Source organism: Mastomys coucha, unplaced genomic scaffold, assembly GCF_008632895.1.
Source record: "Mastomys coucha isolate ucsf_1 unplaced genomic scaffold, UCSF_Mcou_1 pScaffold5, whole genome shotgun sequence".
Taxonomy (NCBI): Eukaryota; Metazoa; Chordata; class Mammalia; order Rodentia; family Muridae; genus Mastomys; species Mastomys coucha.
The window spans coordinates 82,075,200-82,092,585 of NW_022196911.1; the positions used below are offsets into that span (position 1 = coordinate 82,075,200).

General features: G+C 37.0%; 1 protein-coding gene across 2 annotated transcripts in view; it reads right to left on the minus strand.

Moving 5' to 3' along the window:
• Nucleotides 1-17,386, minus strand: part of Med13 (mediator complex subunit 13) — an 89,186-nt gene that overhangs the window by 12,931 nt on the left and 58,869 nt on the right. For both annotated transcript variants that reach the window (XM_031354157.1, XM_031354158.1), the window contains exons 17-24: nt 11,847-12,008; nt 9,635-9,858; nt 8,816-9,005; nt 7,180-7,636; nt 5,834-6,053; nt 4,506-4,697; nt 3,960-4,183; nt 427-569 (exon numbers count right to left, since the gene is read on the minus strand). In XM_031354157.1, coding sequence (XP_031210017.1) covers nt 427-569; nt 3,960-4,183; nt 4,506-4,697; nt 5,834-6,053; nt 7,180-7,636; nt 8,816-9,005; nt 9,635-9,858; nt 11,847-12,008 — 1,812 coding nt within the window. The remainder of the gene's footprint in view (nt 1-426; nt 570-3,959; nt 4,184-4,505; nt 4,698-5,833; nt 6,054-7,179; nt 7,637-8,815; nt 9,006-9,634; nt 9,859-11,846; nt 12,009-17,386) is intronic.

The following is a 17,386-nucleotide window of genomic DNA, read 5'->3' on the forward strand; positions in this document are numbered from 1 at the left end:
TATTGATAAAATTGTTATATATACTTATATAATATATAATAGATACTAATTATATCTATTGTATTATATATACATATACATATATATATGTGTATATGGTTCCCTGTTTAAAACAAAAACTTTTACTAACAATTCTTAGCATTTTAAGCCTTATTTTCATATGTATGAGTATTTTGCCTGCATATATGCCTGTATACCACACATGTGCAGTACATGCAGAGGCTAGAAGAGGGCATCAGATCCCCTGAAGCTTGAGTTATAGACAGCTGTGAGGCACTAGGTGAGCACTACACAGCAAACCCACATCCTCTTGAAGATGCTGAGCCTTTTAGCATTTTATTCACCACATTATTTAGTATGCTCTGAACCAAATATACATCAACATAAAGCAAAGTTATGTTATAAAAAGTTAAAAGCACAATTCACCTTTCAACTCTCCATGTCCAATCCTTCCCAGGCGACCAATCACAACTCTCCATGGTAAAGAGCTCATCTGAACAAGTCCTAAGCACCACTCCCACAGTTTCTGCAGGCCAAATCTTCTGGCAGAACCCTTTTTCCGACGGGCCCTATTGAATGAAATGGTTGTAAATAGTTCAAAAATTCTATAAGATGGCTTAAATGTGTGACAAACTGGTTTGTCAATTTTATTTTATTCTGTTTTATAGACTGACAACAGAGCTTGTATATGATATGCATGTACTTCCATTATGGGGTTACGGCCCCAATTCCTTTGTCCTTTACTTCATTTTAATGCCTCAAACCTTTATAAAAATAAATCCCAATGATACATATTTACCACTCAAAGTCCTAAGTTTTTTGATATGGAATCTCTTTATGTTTTGCGCAAGCTGGTTTTAAATTCTAATTCAAATCATTCACCCTAATATTGTAGCTTTAGTTGCAAGAAGCATAGATATATGGTATCATATTTGGGCTGAAGTTTATGGTCTGTCTTATTGTTCTTGTTTTTAATACATATTATGGTCCTGAAGAAATAGCCAATTAGTTAACATGTTTTCCTTGCAAGCATTAGGACCTGAGTTAAATCCCCTAAACCTAATAAAAGTGTAGCTTTCATTTCAAGCTGGAGAAGCAGACAGACAGACAGAGCTCAATCCCTTGACCTCACTAACCAGTCGGCCTACGCTACTTGGCAAAGTCCAGCCCAGCGTGTGTGTCCAAGAGGAGGAAGGGGAGGAAGCCCCTGAGAAATGACACTGAAGGCTGTCTGCTGACTTCCACAAGCACCCATAAACAAGTTTCTAAAACATAGTTTGATATACATTTAGCCTAACAGAATTTTTTCATTTTACCTACTAAAAGCCTAAATTTACCATAAATACTGTCAAGTCCAGCAAAAGCTTTTATTTTTAAAGTTCAACACATCAAGCTATCAGCGACTGTCACTACAGCAGCTGCTGCATGAACAATGCCATGGTGAAGAAGTGAAAAACATAATTTGTTGTTCAATTTTGGCCAACAATTTATACTAAAGCAATCTCCATTCCTTAAAAGGGAAGAATGTCTAATATAAACTACATTTCTCACACCAAACAACACTGTTGCATGTTCTAATACACCTTCCTTCAGTAGGTAGGAAAGCTTGTAACTCAAGCACTTTCCAAATGAGTAACAACAGCTAGCAATTGCTAGCATGTACTCTGCTACAAATATACAGCTTAGGTGCTGTACATACACCACTCATTTCATAGTAACAACTGATGAAGCAGGGACAACCACTCTACAGACATTCCAGACCGGTAAGCTGCTGCTCAGCTACCTGATTTCCCAAAATCACAGAACCTGTTAGAAACCAGGAAGGGGTAGTATTTGAACAGACCTAATTATATCTTAAAATAACTATTATTATTGCACTTTAATTTATTTTGTGTGGGGATACACATTCCATGGCACAGGTACAAAGATCAAAGAATAACTTTGGGAGTTGGTTCTCTTCATCATGTCGTTAACAGGGATCAAATTTATGTTGTCAGGCTTAGAGGCAAGCATCTTTACCCACTGAGCCATCTTGCCTACCAATACAATTCTTAATCTTTGTTCCATATCTACTTTGTTGGAAGGATTTATTTTATTTTATACGTGTTTTGCTGCTTACATGTATGTATGTGAACCGTATGTGTGCCTGGTGCCCAGACAGCAGAAGACTAGATTCCTTGGCACTAGAATTATAGAAGATCGTAGGCCACAATGTGGGTGCTGGGAATGGAATCCAGTTCTCTACAAGAAGAGCCAGTAATTCTAAATGCTGAGCTGTCTCTCCTACCCCCATCTCTCCCTTTTGTTTAAGGAAATAAATGGTAACCTAAGTCTGACAGTGGTGTGGTGTCTGTTCTCCTTCACAGAGAAGCTTACTGTTTCCAAATTATCTCATAACTAATGTAACCATCTCACTCAAAAATGTATTTAAAGAAAATTAGGTTTGAGCCAGGCATTGGTGTGGTGCACACCTTTAATCCAGCACTTGGGAGGCAGAGGCAAGTGGATCCCTGTGAGTTCAAGGGTAGCCTGGTCTACGTTGCGCATTCCAGGACATCCAAGGCTACACAAAGAAACCCTGTCTCAAAAAACAAACAGAAAAAATTAGATTTTCAAAAGCACCTCCAGGAGTGGTGGTGCATGCCTATAACCTGAGCAGAGGCAGAGACTGGCAGAACTCTGTGAGTTTGAGGCCAGTCTGGTCTACAAAGGGAGTTCCAAGATAGCCAGGGCAGTTATACTGGCTCTGTCCATAAAAAGAGAGAGAAGGGGAGGGAGGAAGGTTGGTTGCTGACCCTCCCCTCCCACAAGGTTATATTAAGTATATTGTTTCTCCTGTGATACTTTGTAAACAGTTATAAAGTAAAGCCTAAATAGGAAAATAATGCCTGTATTCTCCCAGATAGGGAGGTAGGTGGGTAGATCACTGTTGTAGAATTTATGCTACAAGCAGTTAAGTGTGTACTTATATTTAGGTTGTGGTTTTTTTTTTTTCTCTTTTCTTTTCTTTTCTTTTTTTTTTTTTTTTTTTTTTTTTGTTTTGTTTTGTTTTTTTAATAGCCCTGGCTATCTTGGAACTCAGTGATCTGCCTGCCTAGGCCTCCAAAATACTGAAATTAAAAGTGCACACCTCTACCCTCAGCTTAAAAGATCTACTTTTATGAGTAGAAGAGCTTTCTAAGTTTTTTTTTAAAATATTTATTTATTTTATGTATGAATACACTGTAGTTGTCTTCAGACACACTAGAAGAGGGGTTCAGATTCCATTAGAGATGGTTGTGAACCACCATGTATTTGATGGGAATTGAACTCGGGACTTCTGGAAGAGCAGTCAGTGCTCTTAACCACTGGGCCATTCCAGGGCTTTCTAAGTTAATGTTTAAATAGTTGTATTTGATTTGTATATTTTTTAATTATATGTATTGGGAGGAGGGGGTAAATGTGGACATGAGTGCAGGTGTCTATGGAAGCCAGGATGTCAAGAAACAAGTCTAGCTCTCTAGGAAGATGAACAAATACTCTTAACTGCTAGGCCCTACAGTTTCAAATTCTTTATCCAGAGTTATTGTCACAAGCGTTATAACATAAAAGTTAAAGACCTTAATCTTTTTTTATCTGTGTAACAGATTAACAAGGAGAGGGAGCATTTGTTTTTGAGAAATCATCTTACTATGTAGTCCTGGCTGGCCTCAAACTCAAGATTCACTTGTTTCTACCTACCAAGAGTTGAGATTAAAGACATGTGCCTGTCCAAAATTGTTTTCCATTATCTAAATTATACATTATAAGCAGTTACTATAAAATGTAGATAAAAGTATACCCAGAAAGAACCTCAACAATTAATATCATAATATATATAAACTTCAAATGGATATTTACTTAATATGAAACTGTGTTTGTGCATGTGGACATCTAATAACATTCTAAACTGGGATAACCATGTTTAAGGAAATAAGTACCTATTTGGAACATCGATGTTAATGATACATGTTTCTAGAAGTTCTCCATATAGATCTGTGCAAGATGCAAGAATCCACCTTTGATCATGTGATAAACAGTAGCCCACAAAAAGAACATTGTATTTCTGTCCAGCTTCTCCAAAGGTCTCTCCTAGCTCTGTTTGTTTGTCCTTCACGGGAGCCAGAATAAAAGGTGGTGTATAAAGTCGAATACACTCTGGTCTCTGTAAAATAAAACATGAAAGTACTATAGAACTATGCAACCTTAGGAAAATATTTACTATTTACCCAATTATAACTGGAAATTAGACTAAAACAAAATTTTGTTTTGGTTTTTGGAGACAGGGTTTCTCTGGGTAGCCCTGGCTGTCCTGAACTTACTCTGTATACCAGGCTGGCCTCAAACTCAGAGATCCGCCTGCCTCTGCCTCCCAGAGTGCTGGGATTAAAGGAATATATCACCATTGACCAGCCATTAAGTTTTATATAAAATTTTAAAATGTAAGTCACCTTGATAGCTTCGTTCATAGGAAACATAACACTTACATCAGGGCTTTTAAGAGCAGTTTCCATAGCTAAGCCTGGACCAAACCCAGTCAGTGTTTTCACATTGGTTGATGTTGGAAGTGGTCTCCGACACTGGGTAAACACCGAAAAAGCCAAAGATTTTAAATGCTGGGAGTAGATTTGTCTGTCGTCATGTTTCACGGGTTGTAACAGGTACTGACAAGGAACAATCTACAAAGAAAGGTGAGCATTACAAACATTAACAGAGTAACTTGCAACAGTAAGAGAAATCCCTTCAGACAAACCTGAGCAACATCTAGTGGAGAGATACTGGTTTCTATCACACAGTGTTTTTAATTTGTATGGTATGTGCATGAGTGCCTATATATACATACATATAAATATACATTATTACCTAGAGAGATCATGGGATCCACTAGGATCAGAGCTATGGACAGCCCTCAGATGCCTTCTGAGTGCTAGCAAGCATGAATACAAGTCTTCTGAGAAGCAGGCAGTGATAATGGCTCTAACTACTAAGCCATCTCACCTGCCTGCCGCTGTTATAATTTATACATATATATGGGTCCTAAACTAAAGCACCACCTCGAAATCTAAAATTTCTGTACATACAATTATACTAATTAAATATAGTTCTCCGGGGCCTATTATAATCTACGAATTAAAGAAATCAAACTTTCTCTAACTTTCTTGTACTTTTACTGTGAACCTGCCTCAATTAAAATTAACACATAGAATACAGGCATTATTTTTCTATTTAGGCTCTACTTTATAACTATGCTTACAAGGAGAAACAATATACTCAATATAATCTTTGGGAGGAGTTAAGGGGTTAACAAATAAATAAATGCCTTATTACATATCTCAGGCTAGCCTAGAAGTATATACTGATGCTGGCCTGCAACTTCTGATCCTACTGCCTAAGCGTCATAGAATTAGAAACACACCATCTACAGCCAACATAACTGTATTTCTCATGACTGTAAAATGATAATCAAGTTTTTTTTTTTTAAAGATTTACGTGTGTGTGTGTATCTGTTTCTATGTGGGTATTCCATGTATATGACAGTACCCATAGAACAGATCCCCTGTTGCTGATATTACAGATAGCTGTGAGACACCAGATGTGAGTAGAAAGAACTAAACTTGGATCCTCTGGAAGAGCAGCATGCACTTCACTGCTAAGCCATCTAATCAGCCCCAAGAACTATAAAGTTTATCTTTTATAAACTCTCTTAAAATTCCTATTTTAATATTATTATATAAATCAATACAACCTGTATTTTAACAAAATTATTTTGAATACAGAAAAACAACTGTGAAACTCTGAAACATCAAATCCTTACCTGTACAGAAACAGTACTCTTGATATGAGGAGGAAGAGTCTGGACCATTTCCAAGAAGCATCGAAGGAGCCCCAAAGTCCAAACATTAGAAGAGTTAGTGCTCTCGTCTTTATTTTCGTATGTAAAAGGATCAATTATATAAACAACAATTGCAGGTGGATAAGTAATTGCATGTGAATCACCATCTGTGGGAATCCCCACTTTATCCCGATCCATTGTGCTAAGAATTGAGGTAGAAACAGAACAAAGTTGTATTATGTCTGTCTGATACAGCACCAAAGCAAATCCTTACATCCCTCTTTTATTGGTGCAGGGCATCAGAAAACCTCTCTGATAATCAGGATACTTACATTTCACACCATATGAAATCCCTTCAAATAAGAGGCTTTTGAGCTTTTAAAAGTAAGAATAGACTTCTCAAACAGCTTAACAGTAGGAGACGAAAGGTCTCTCTAGCAGGCATCTCAGGAACTGGCCACGCTCACAGGAACTGGCCATGCTCATGAGCCTGCCTAGAAACAGAGCTAGTCCAGAAAGAAGCCAGGTTTTTCTGTTCAGGTAATAGTTTACTTTTACCCATATTTATGAGTGTAACTCTGGGAACAACTGCATTCTAAGTAGCTGAGAAACAATGAGCATCAGACTGTCTGAACCATAAAATAAGGGAATTTCCCCAGCACTCTTATATAAAAACAATGAGATCCATTACCATTAATGCAACTGCTGGGCATCGTGCAGTACTGCTTCCATACTGCAGACATGACAACAACGCTAACAGAAGTTAGAACTCTCCTTATAACACAGTGAGTAAAAGCCGAAATTCAGTATTGTTAAGAATCTAAGGCCTCCAAATCAGAGCTAAAAACACAGCACAGTGAGAGGCTGCTTTGCCTAGCATGCGCAAGCTCCAGGGTGAGTTTCTAGCACGCACACGCACACACACACAGGAAGGCTCCAAAGTGATTTCTCAACCATTTGTATAGTATGCATAAACAATTACATCTGCTTATAACACAGCCAAACTCAATCATAGGAATATCTGGAGTTGAATAGAGTTTTTAAGATCTAAACACCAACCCTGTGATTCTATGATGAAAATTTTAAAAACAATCTTTATTATAACTTTATACATAAGATAATTAACATGATTAAACTAAATTCCACAGTAAGAACGAGAAGTACTTTATACTTATTACAACTGTTTACTTAGATAGAAACCATAGATTCTGTATTTCCACAAACTTATTCATTCATTGTCCATAAGGTTTCAAGCATGCTAATAAACACATATGCTATGTACTACTTAACTATCTTTCAACCCTAAGTATCCTAATATTTAACGGTACCTTTCAGACACATCAGGATGTGGCTGAGTGGGAAGAGAAGCCGACTCCCCTGATATTCCTGCTGCCTGCAGAGATGATGATGGCTGTCCTCCTAGCTGGCCACTCTGAACCGTACTTGCTTGTGCAGACATGGATCCTGTACCACTAGTGCTCATACTGCCAAAGGGTGGAAATGAAGGCAGTTTATTTGATGATACTCCACTACTCATACTGGAAGATGATGAAGATGAAGTTGTGGTCAAAGTTGAATTAGCTGTGGCAACTGAAGTAGATATGGCAACACCTGAAGTCATTGTCATAGTGCTACTTGCCGCAGATGCTAAGGTGGCAGATGGAGCATTAGCGTTTCCAGTATTTGTCATCTGAGGTGCAGTAACCAAAGACTGATTTGGAGGGGCAACTAAATTTGGCTGGGAGAGCAGAGAGCTGTCCAACGGCTGAGAAGCAAGATATGGACCTAAAGAACAAAAACGGGTATTTAATTCTTGATTTCACTGACTTATTTTTATTCTATTGTAGAAATAACAATGTAGCTGATACTTTTATGGCAATTATCTTCTCTTAACTGCTTTACTAACAGTGCAGCATGAACTAACTTTCTATTCCCTCCCAGAAAAAAGGTTTAAAATTTAACTATAAAAATAAACCCATATCTTCATTCAAATTTCAAATAGTAAGAAAATTCTATTTCCTGGGCAAAATTAAATGTAAACAAAAGCTGACAAGATGGCTCAGTGATTAAATTGATTCCCAGATACTACAAAGGAGGAAAGAGGAAAGAAAACTACCTTGCCAAGTAGTCCTGATTTTCACTGGTTCACAATGGCATAAATCCCAACACAAGTAATAAGTGTAAGAAAAAATTTGAATACATCAACAAATGTGTATCAGTATGTAGCAATTTTTCATCAAACCACTACAACCATTGCTAAATCACAAGTTGAAGAAATACTGTCTAGATTATAGTCAATTAAAATACGAAATGGAGGGATATTACCACGAGGCTCAATTTTCAGGAATGTCTAATTAGGTTCAGTAATTGGCATTGTATCTCTCTTGATTAAGTGTAAAGGAAGTCCGCTGATATTAATTTACGAGTATAACAGAAAGATTTAAATAACAGCCACACTCTAAGCTACAGTGAGACTTTTTTTGGTGTTGCAGAAGGTTACTTAGAAATTATTTGTATGTAAATTATTAACAAATCAAAAACAAATGATTTTAATGACAGGATTTTACTATGTGTGTAGCCCTGTTGTCCTGGAACTTGCTCTGTAGGCCACACTGGCCTAAAACTCAGAGATCCTGACTGCCTCCGGAGTGCTGGGATCACTGGCAAGAAACATCAGACTCCACAGAAGCAGCAGGGAATATTTTGGAGCCAATGATGACTACTTGATAGCATGTCCATATACAGAGCTAGCAGACTGTCTATGGACAGACAGTGCATACTTAAGTCTGAAACCACAGCCTTTGCCACATCTACTCAGTTCTGACTTTGCAGGACAAAAGCAGGCAGAGACAAGTGTTTGAAAACATGGAGATGGCCACATGACACAAAGATTTTATTTACAAAATCAGATGGTGAACCAACCCTGCTCACACTGCCCTTGTAGGATGAATACAAATTTAATACCTAAATCATATCTGCAGACTTGTGCATACAGCTTCAATTTAGAAAATGCTTCATTGTTACCATCAGCTGCCTGAGAAAACCATTCTGTTACAAACTTTTCTGAAAGTTTCTTTGATGCAGTAGCTCCCACTTTCATGATCCCATCCGTCAACAGTCGAGAAATAGGTCTGTGTTGGCCCAATCGACAGGACTAAAATATATATACAAAAGGCAGAATCGGTGAATTTATTGCACTATTTGGATACAGATTATAAAATCCAAGCCCTTGACCCATTTAAAACAAGCCTATCACTTATAATCACAACAACTGAGTTGAAACAGCATGGTTGTTTTTCTTTACAAATTTCCAGCTGCCTTTTTTTTTGACATAGGGTCTCAGGTAACACAAGCCATCCTCAAACTTGTTATGTAGCGGAAGGATGAATCTCTGATCCTCCTGCCTCTACCTCTCAAATGTTAGGATTACAAACATATACCACCACCCCTGGTAATACATTTTTTTCCAAGACATAGTTTCCAGGCTGGTTTGGAGACTCTCCTGTTTCAGCTACCCAAATACATATGAGTTACAGGTATGCACCACCACACAAAACATACCAAAGTTTACTTTAAATGGAACATATTTAAGCCCTTGATATATCCCTCTAATACTATGTTTTTCACTGTGACCCATGGAACACATACCTAACAAAGACTAGCAAAAATGTAGCAAGAATATAATTCATTACTAAGACAACTGTCAACATCAGCATTCTTCATCAACCAGTAGAATCTCCCAATACATTTTAAACATGAAAGTATAAATTATAAAATACCTACCTCATATATTGCAGTGAGATCTCTAAAAAAGCTTCTGGCTCCATTTAACAAAGCTTCATTCTCTGGACAGAGTACAACATAGGCTATATCTCTTTGAGATCCATAAGGTTCCAGCATAAGTTTCTCCCAGTAAGGGAGAGCAAATGGAGAAAGCACCAGAAAATCATAATCATAACCCAACAAAAACGTGGGGATCGGCAGTGGTTCCGGAGATTCATCAGTTCCTGAGTAATAAAGAAGGCAATCATGAAGACACCAACTCATGCCATCCTCTTTATTTCCAAAATTAATAAGGAAAATACTAAAGACAGAAACATGAAAATCAAGCAATGACATATTTTCAGAATTAAAAATATCCTTAAGTGGTCACTTTAAAATATTTACTGCTCTGCCGGGTGGTGGTGGCCCATGCCTTTAATCCTAGCACTTGGGAGGCAGAGGCAGGCGGATTTCTGAGTTCGAGGCCAGCCTGGTCTACAGAGTGAGCTCCAAGACAGCCAGGGCTATACAGAGAAACCCTGCCTCAGAAAAAAAATAAATAATATTTACTGCTCTTTTACTTGAGATGGGTTTTTGTTCGATAGCCCAGTCTGGTCTTGAACTTGTAACAGTCCTCCTTTTCTCAGCTGTTAAATGCTTGAATTATAGGCATTAAGTTACCAAACCTGGCATGAACTGATTTAATTTAATAGTAAACATTTATAATTGATATCATAGAGTTATTTACCATGAAAAAGTCTGTGAGAAAATCATCAGATATACTATACATTATACAGAAATCAACAATACTATATATTTTACTTAAAACTGAATCAAAAAGGTAGGTATCAGGTTAAATGTTCTTACCACAATATATTATTAGGGAAAAAAAAAAGGACAAATTACCTTATTTTAAAATGAGTAAAGCACATGAACAAAGACAAAAACAGGTGTTTGATCTCTTAAAAGAAAGTAACCCGAACACTAAGAAATAACTGCAGCACTACATTCTAGGTACTGTCCTATACTGATTTTCACAAACACCATATATTGGCAGACACTGTTGTTAAACTCATTTTAAACATAAGAAACGGGATCGGAAAAGGTAGACAACTTATCCAGCATCATAAAAGAAGCCACTGTAGGGATCTGAACGCAGGAAACCCACTCTCAGCCTAATAATCTACTGGAAAGTCTGAGGTAGCAAATATTTATCTGATTAAGTTTAAATTGATACTGCTGAGTATAATTCAGCAATATAAATTTTAAACTACACACATGACTTAAGCCAAGCATAAACAAATCACTGAAAATAGCTGGAACAATGGAATATGGATAGAATGATGGATAATGATGGAAATACTTTTTATATCTATAGATAATATATTGGTAAAATACATACAAAAATTATCTTCAAAATCGGGTGCTGAAATAAATCTGTTTTGGTTTTGAGAAAAATGTAAAGTTTATACTAAAAATATCAATAATTTGAACTTCTCATAGACTATCAATTTTTATGACATTTAAATCATTCAGCCATTAATAAAACAGAATAATACAAGGAATCTACTACTGTGTGCAATGAATCCTGAAGCCCCAGGGAACGCTAATGCTAACAGCTATCACTCCAGAGCTTGGAGTACGGTTTGGTAGGTGCCTACGGTTTGGTAGGTGCCTACTGTGTGTGAGGCTCTGGTTCAATCCCAACAGTCTACAAAACACAACCAGCTTCCAAACACACTGAAGAGCTACTGCAGAGACAGTGTTTCAGCCATCTGAGAGTCTCCTCCTTATAGGTGAACACAAGACAACATACACCAACTAAGTGTTCATTGACTGCTTTTGTCATACCTGCAAATTTCTATTTTTGTCCAAACTTTTTATGTGGAAAATCTTATGTTTTTAAAAAAGTACTAGTCTCTTATTGACCGAAGTCTTTCATCTCACTCAATTTAGAACTGAAGTTATTTGGAGTTTTACAAAACTCATCACCCTTCCTTCAGATAAATCATACTGGATGTCAAGCATGTACAGATAGTGCAGCTACTCATGCTTATGTGAGATTAAAGAACCCAGGAAAACTACATGCTACAAATGTAGAAAGGTGGGTTAGAATTAGAACTGGATCATAGTACACTAAAATATTTAAGAACTAAAATGTGCTTATTCAAGTTGGGCACATACCTGAGAACAGACATAAACCAGTCATTATCTAGTACAATACACAACTTACCATAAGAGCCTCGGCCAGCCATTTTATGAAATTGTTGCCATGTGAGAGGACCTTGAACCCCCCAAGGCCTCACTGTTCTTTTTTTCTGAATAGCATCTTGAAGAACTGGCTGAAGAGAAAGGAGCATCCGAAGTATATCCTGTGAACACTGCACACTCGCATCTACAATCATTAAAAAAGTGAGTAGGAATTGCTTTTTAGTGACACAGACTTTAGAGTTAGACAGAAATACACCTGAAATATTTTAACTGTTCATTATAAATCTAAGTATCTGCATACACAGAAAACTATATAAAACCTTTCAGAAGTCAGATGTAGTAGTACATATATATAATCCCTGAATTCAGACAGACAGACTAAGAGAAAAAGGAAAGGGAGGGCTGGTGGGCAGGCAGAGGAAGATGGGATCTCTGCCAGCCTGATCTACAGAGCGAAATCCACCTGTATCTGCCTCTGCCTCCCAAATGCTGGGGTTGAAGGCATGCACCACTGATGCCTGGCTGTGAAAATATTTTCAAACCACAAACCAATAAAAGATTTTCATCCATGGTGCATAAAAAACTCTTACAGATCAATAATTTAAAAAACAAGAATGAAATACGAGTTTAAAAAACGAAAAAGTCAAATTTCAAAACTGGTGAAGCTGAAGGCTCACCAGGTGCCGAGGCGGGACTGTGGGATGAGATGCTTCTTCTTTACACTCAACACTTCGGTCCCATTCCCCAGTAAAGCAAAGGATCTTAAGAAGCATTTCTCCTAAGATACACAAATGGTATCTATGAAATGACACTGAACATCACTCATCATTAGGGGAATTCAAAGCCAAACCGCAAGAAACTACTTCATAACCACCAGGATGTCTTCAATAAAAACTAGATTACAAGTATTGGTGTGGTTTTGGAGAAAGTGGAACCATCCAATGTTAAAATTTAAAAGTAGTGAGATGTTTTGAGTAGTATTAGTTCCATGACCCAGTAAATCTAAGAATGATGGAAACAAGAGCATACATAAAATCATACACACATCTTCACAGAAGCCAAAGTGCATTCAATTCAAGTGTCCAATTTGAAGATTTTGAAAAAGGTTTACCACTAAATAACAATAGAATACTGTGTCATTAAAGTACATGCTTAAGAACTCTGAAAACAATGTGAACAGAAGGGGAAAAAAGTCAGGGACTGAAGACAGGGCTCACAAATTAAGAGCACTGACTTCTTTTCCAGAAAACCCAGGTTCTATTCCCAGCACCCACATGGCAGCTGACAACTGTAAGTCCAGCTCCAGAGGTCTCAACACCCTCACATAGACATATATGAGGGCAAAACACCAATGAACATAAAATAAAAATAAACTAAAAAAAAAATTTTAGGGGAGTCACAGAAGCCCAGATATTGTACTATTCAATTTATATATAATGCGCCAAAATTCCCATCTATACAGACAGAACCCTAACTAGGCAAATTAATGGTTGCTTACAGCTACAAGAAAAGGATGGGTAAAAATAGCAAATAACTACTAAGTATGGGTTATTACTTTTGGAGTGACACAAATGTTCCAAAATTGTTTCACAATTGGTTACAACTGTAAATACTACATTTTTTACTGTATATTTTATATAGATGAATCATATACTATATTTATAAAAGTTTTTCTTACGGGATCAGGAGGTGCTCGGACAGTGAAAATGGGAAAATTAAGAGCAATTTTTTTATCTTGAACAATAAGTTGCCACTTAAATATACAAACTATTTTATAGATTTTTTTTCTCCCTCCTGCAATAATAAGGATTAAACCCAGGACAACATATGTCAGTCAAGTGCTCTGCCACAGAGATGTATTCTCAACTACTTCATAGACTTTTAAATTAATTTGAGTAAATATTCATATTCAACTATTCTCAGTGTTGGAACTTGTATGAGGTGTACTTAAGGGATAAGAGATCGATCAATAAATTCTATTGCATGCATAAGAAAGAAATAAGCAAATACTATGAAAAATGCAGAACATAACATCTAACAAGAGTTAAAGGAGACAAGATAGAACCCAAGTTAAACATGAGGGAGGAAGGTGTCCAAGGCAGACAGCACAACCCACGGGCCCTGATGAACAGGTCCTAATTTTGTACATATATATATATCATATATATATATATATGATATATATATATACTCACAATGTTATACTGTAATCAGAGTATAATGTGTACCAACTAAAACTTAAGTATTTATCTGGCAAAGAGGTAATCCCAATAAACTAATAATACAGAGCTCCCCAGAAGCTATTTGCGGCTGTTGGAGTGAGTAACCCTATGTGCCAGGTGCTCGCTGAATGCTTTATTTTAACTGGCTCTTCCCCGCAGTATAATGAATTAGATGAATCTTGATATTGTCATAAGTAATAATGAGCCCATGAGTGGTCCTCTTGCTTTATTTCACATTACTTTTAATATCATGATGAAAATAATTATGAGTTATGATCTCATTGCCAAAAAACTGTTTTTGTTGAGACAGAATTTCACTATAAAGTACTAGCTGTCCTGAAACTCAGAGATCACCTGTCTCTGCCTCCTGAGGGCTGGGATTGAAAACATGCACCACCAATTCAAAGTTCTACACTTCCTCACAGCCTATCAAACACCTCCTTCTGTTCTATCCCTACACCTTTTCTTACATGGGTAAATCTCAAGAAATAACCAGCACCCTGAGTTTTATGTGCAAATGAACAACACATTTACTTTTGCTTATTTCAGAACTGCATTAAAGCATTAAAGGTAACCCTTCAGCTGGGGTGGTGAGATGCTCCACTGGGTAAAGGCACCTGCAGCTAAGCCTAAAGACTTCACTGAATGGAAAGATGAGCAACTCCTGCAAGCATCCTCTGCTTCAACATGTAACATGGCATGTGTGTGTGCATATCCGCACACACAGAAAATACACACAACGTAAAAAAGAAAAAGAAAAACATACCTGTTACTATAGTCTTTAGAATTACTCTGACCTCACCCTCAAACTACTATTGCTATAATTAATCTATAATTCATCTATTATATGTGATCAAATTCACATAATTTTCTCCAATTTCAGGGCTTGTTAATATTTTGTCTATATTACAGTAATTAATAATAGGAATTTTCTATCAATAAGAATTTAGATTATCTTTTACTTCTGATTATAATTTTAGTTATCTTAGTGGCTAAGAAAAATTAAAATGTAGACTATCTCCATAGCTCCCACAAATACCAAATACAAAGCCCACTATCTGAAAATGGCTGAATTGGTAAGTTATAAAAGGACTTGCCGGGTGGTGGTGGCACATGCCTTTAACCCCAGCACTCAGGGAGCAGAGGCAGGTGGATTTCTGAGTTCGAGGTCAGCCTGGTCTACAGAATGAATTCCAGGACAGCCAGGACTACACAGAGAAACCCTGTCTAGGAAAAAAAAAAAAAAAAAGGACTACATAAGATGTATTATGTTTACATGAATGAACATTAAATCAAGTCAAATGCTAGCTTTATTTCATTAGTACAATAAAGTGAGTTGAGGGTATAGTTCAGTTATAAATTACTGGTCTAGCATACACAAGATCCTGGGTGTGGAGGGATTTTAATCCAGCAACATGGCTGGCTTCTCTGACTGGAATAGAGACAAACCCTTAGTACACATCTTTAATGAAGGTAAAGTTAGTTTGTAGATGAAAGCACACGTTTGAAAGTGATGACTGAGTGGCAGACAAAGTGATGAATCAGAGAACGGTTTGACAGAATAGGATATGCTCAACTCTCACAAGAAGAGAGAGGGAAGGAAGCTACTTGAGGAAGCAGTTCAGAGAGAGAGAGGGAAAAAGGAGGCAATTTTACCAGGAGGGTTTTACAGAGACAGGTTGAAGAGAGAACAAGCTCGACATGGATGAAGACAGAAAAAGTCCAAGAACAAAAAGGAACCAGAAGAACATATTGCCAATGTTAGTTTGAGGACAAGCAGAGCAATTCAGAGACTGAGGGAGAAGTCAAATTGAATCAGTCAGCTTGGAGAGGAGTTTAAGCCAGAACAGCTGAGTTGAACTAGCAAGTCACAGCTCACAAAGAGAACTAGAAAGGATTTACTCAGCAGTAAGTCTCAGAGGCTGAAAACGTTCTAGGCCTAAATAAGACTGTACAGAGACTAGAAGCATCTAGAATTTGGCCTAGGTTAGTAGACAGAGGCAGGAAGCTTCAGAGACTACACTTACGTCAGGAGAATAAAAGTTACTTTTACACTTGGGTTCAACACACACACACACTACAGATAAAGAAATAAAGATATTACTTTTTCAAAGACATCATTAGTAATGACAAAACTGATTCTTATCTCCAGAGTTTGCTTTAGAAGATCACAGAGAATCTGCAAATGTGCATTTCTAACAAAGTGGTATTGTGTGAAGCCGCTAGTGTGTGAACTAAGACACCAACATCAAACAACCCTGTCACGGTCTCCTACTGCTCTCACCCACAACTACAAAAGAAATCACTAAGAATGGTCACTTTCACTCTTCTTGTCCAAATAAATACCATATTCTTGTTGCAATGGACATGTTGCTATATAAAGGTCTATCTACACTTCTATTTGGAATGTATTCTGTTACCCTTCACTTATTTAATGACTTTGCTCCTACAATGGTACCTTTTATTCCATGGTAATTCTTCCCATGGAAGAAGGTTAGCCTGGAGAGAGGGAGTGAGTTACCAGTTAGGAAGATTATGTTCTAGAGGTCTGCATAGTAACATGATGAGCACAGCTAATATTACTGTATTCTATATTTTAAAATTGCTAAAAGATTTTAAGTGTCACTACAAAAAGTGATAGATAAGCTATCATATATTCATATAGCAAAATACCACTTACTCAATTATATGAAATTATTGTCAATTTAAATTTTTTAACCTTTCCATATACAAATGTGTATGTGTATGTGTGTATATATGTATATATACAATTATTATATGTTAACCCTAACATAAAACTCTATTTATACCAATGTCTCCCAAATTTCAATTTTGTTTCTCACTTTCTCACACTCATTCTAATCAGGTTGACCAGAACTGATTATCTAGGTCACATCCAGTGGTCCTGTCACACTGTACCTTTATGAAGACATTATTTGTACATATAATCACTCTCCTTCAAATATTCCCATATATGAGCAATCACCTCCTTGCTCCTTCTCAGACTCCTTCCTGATCCTCTTTCCCCAAAACTGCCCATCCAGCTCCAGCCTTTGAAAAGAAAGGGCCTCATATATTCCAGGGTGGCCATGAACTCACTATGTAGCCAAAGATCATCTTGAATTTATGATTCTTTCCTACATTTTCCCAGTGCTGGTATCACAGATGTGCACCACACCTGGCTTTCTACAGTATTTAATACTGATAACCTACATACAAAAGATGTTTCACTTCCAGAGCCATCAATCTTCTGAATTTTAACCTCCAAATGTACGCCTGTATTTCTCTGCAGTAGTATCAGCATTCCGTGCTTAAAGCTTCATCTTTTCTTAAGTGGATC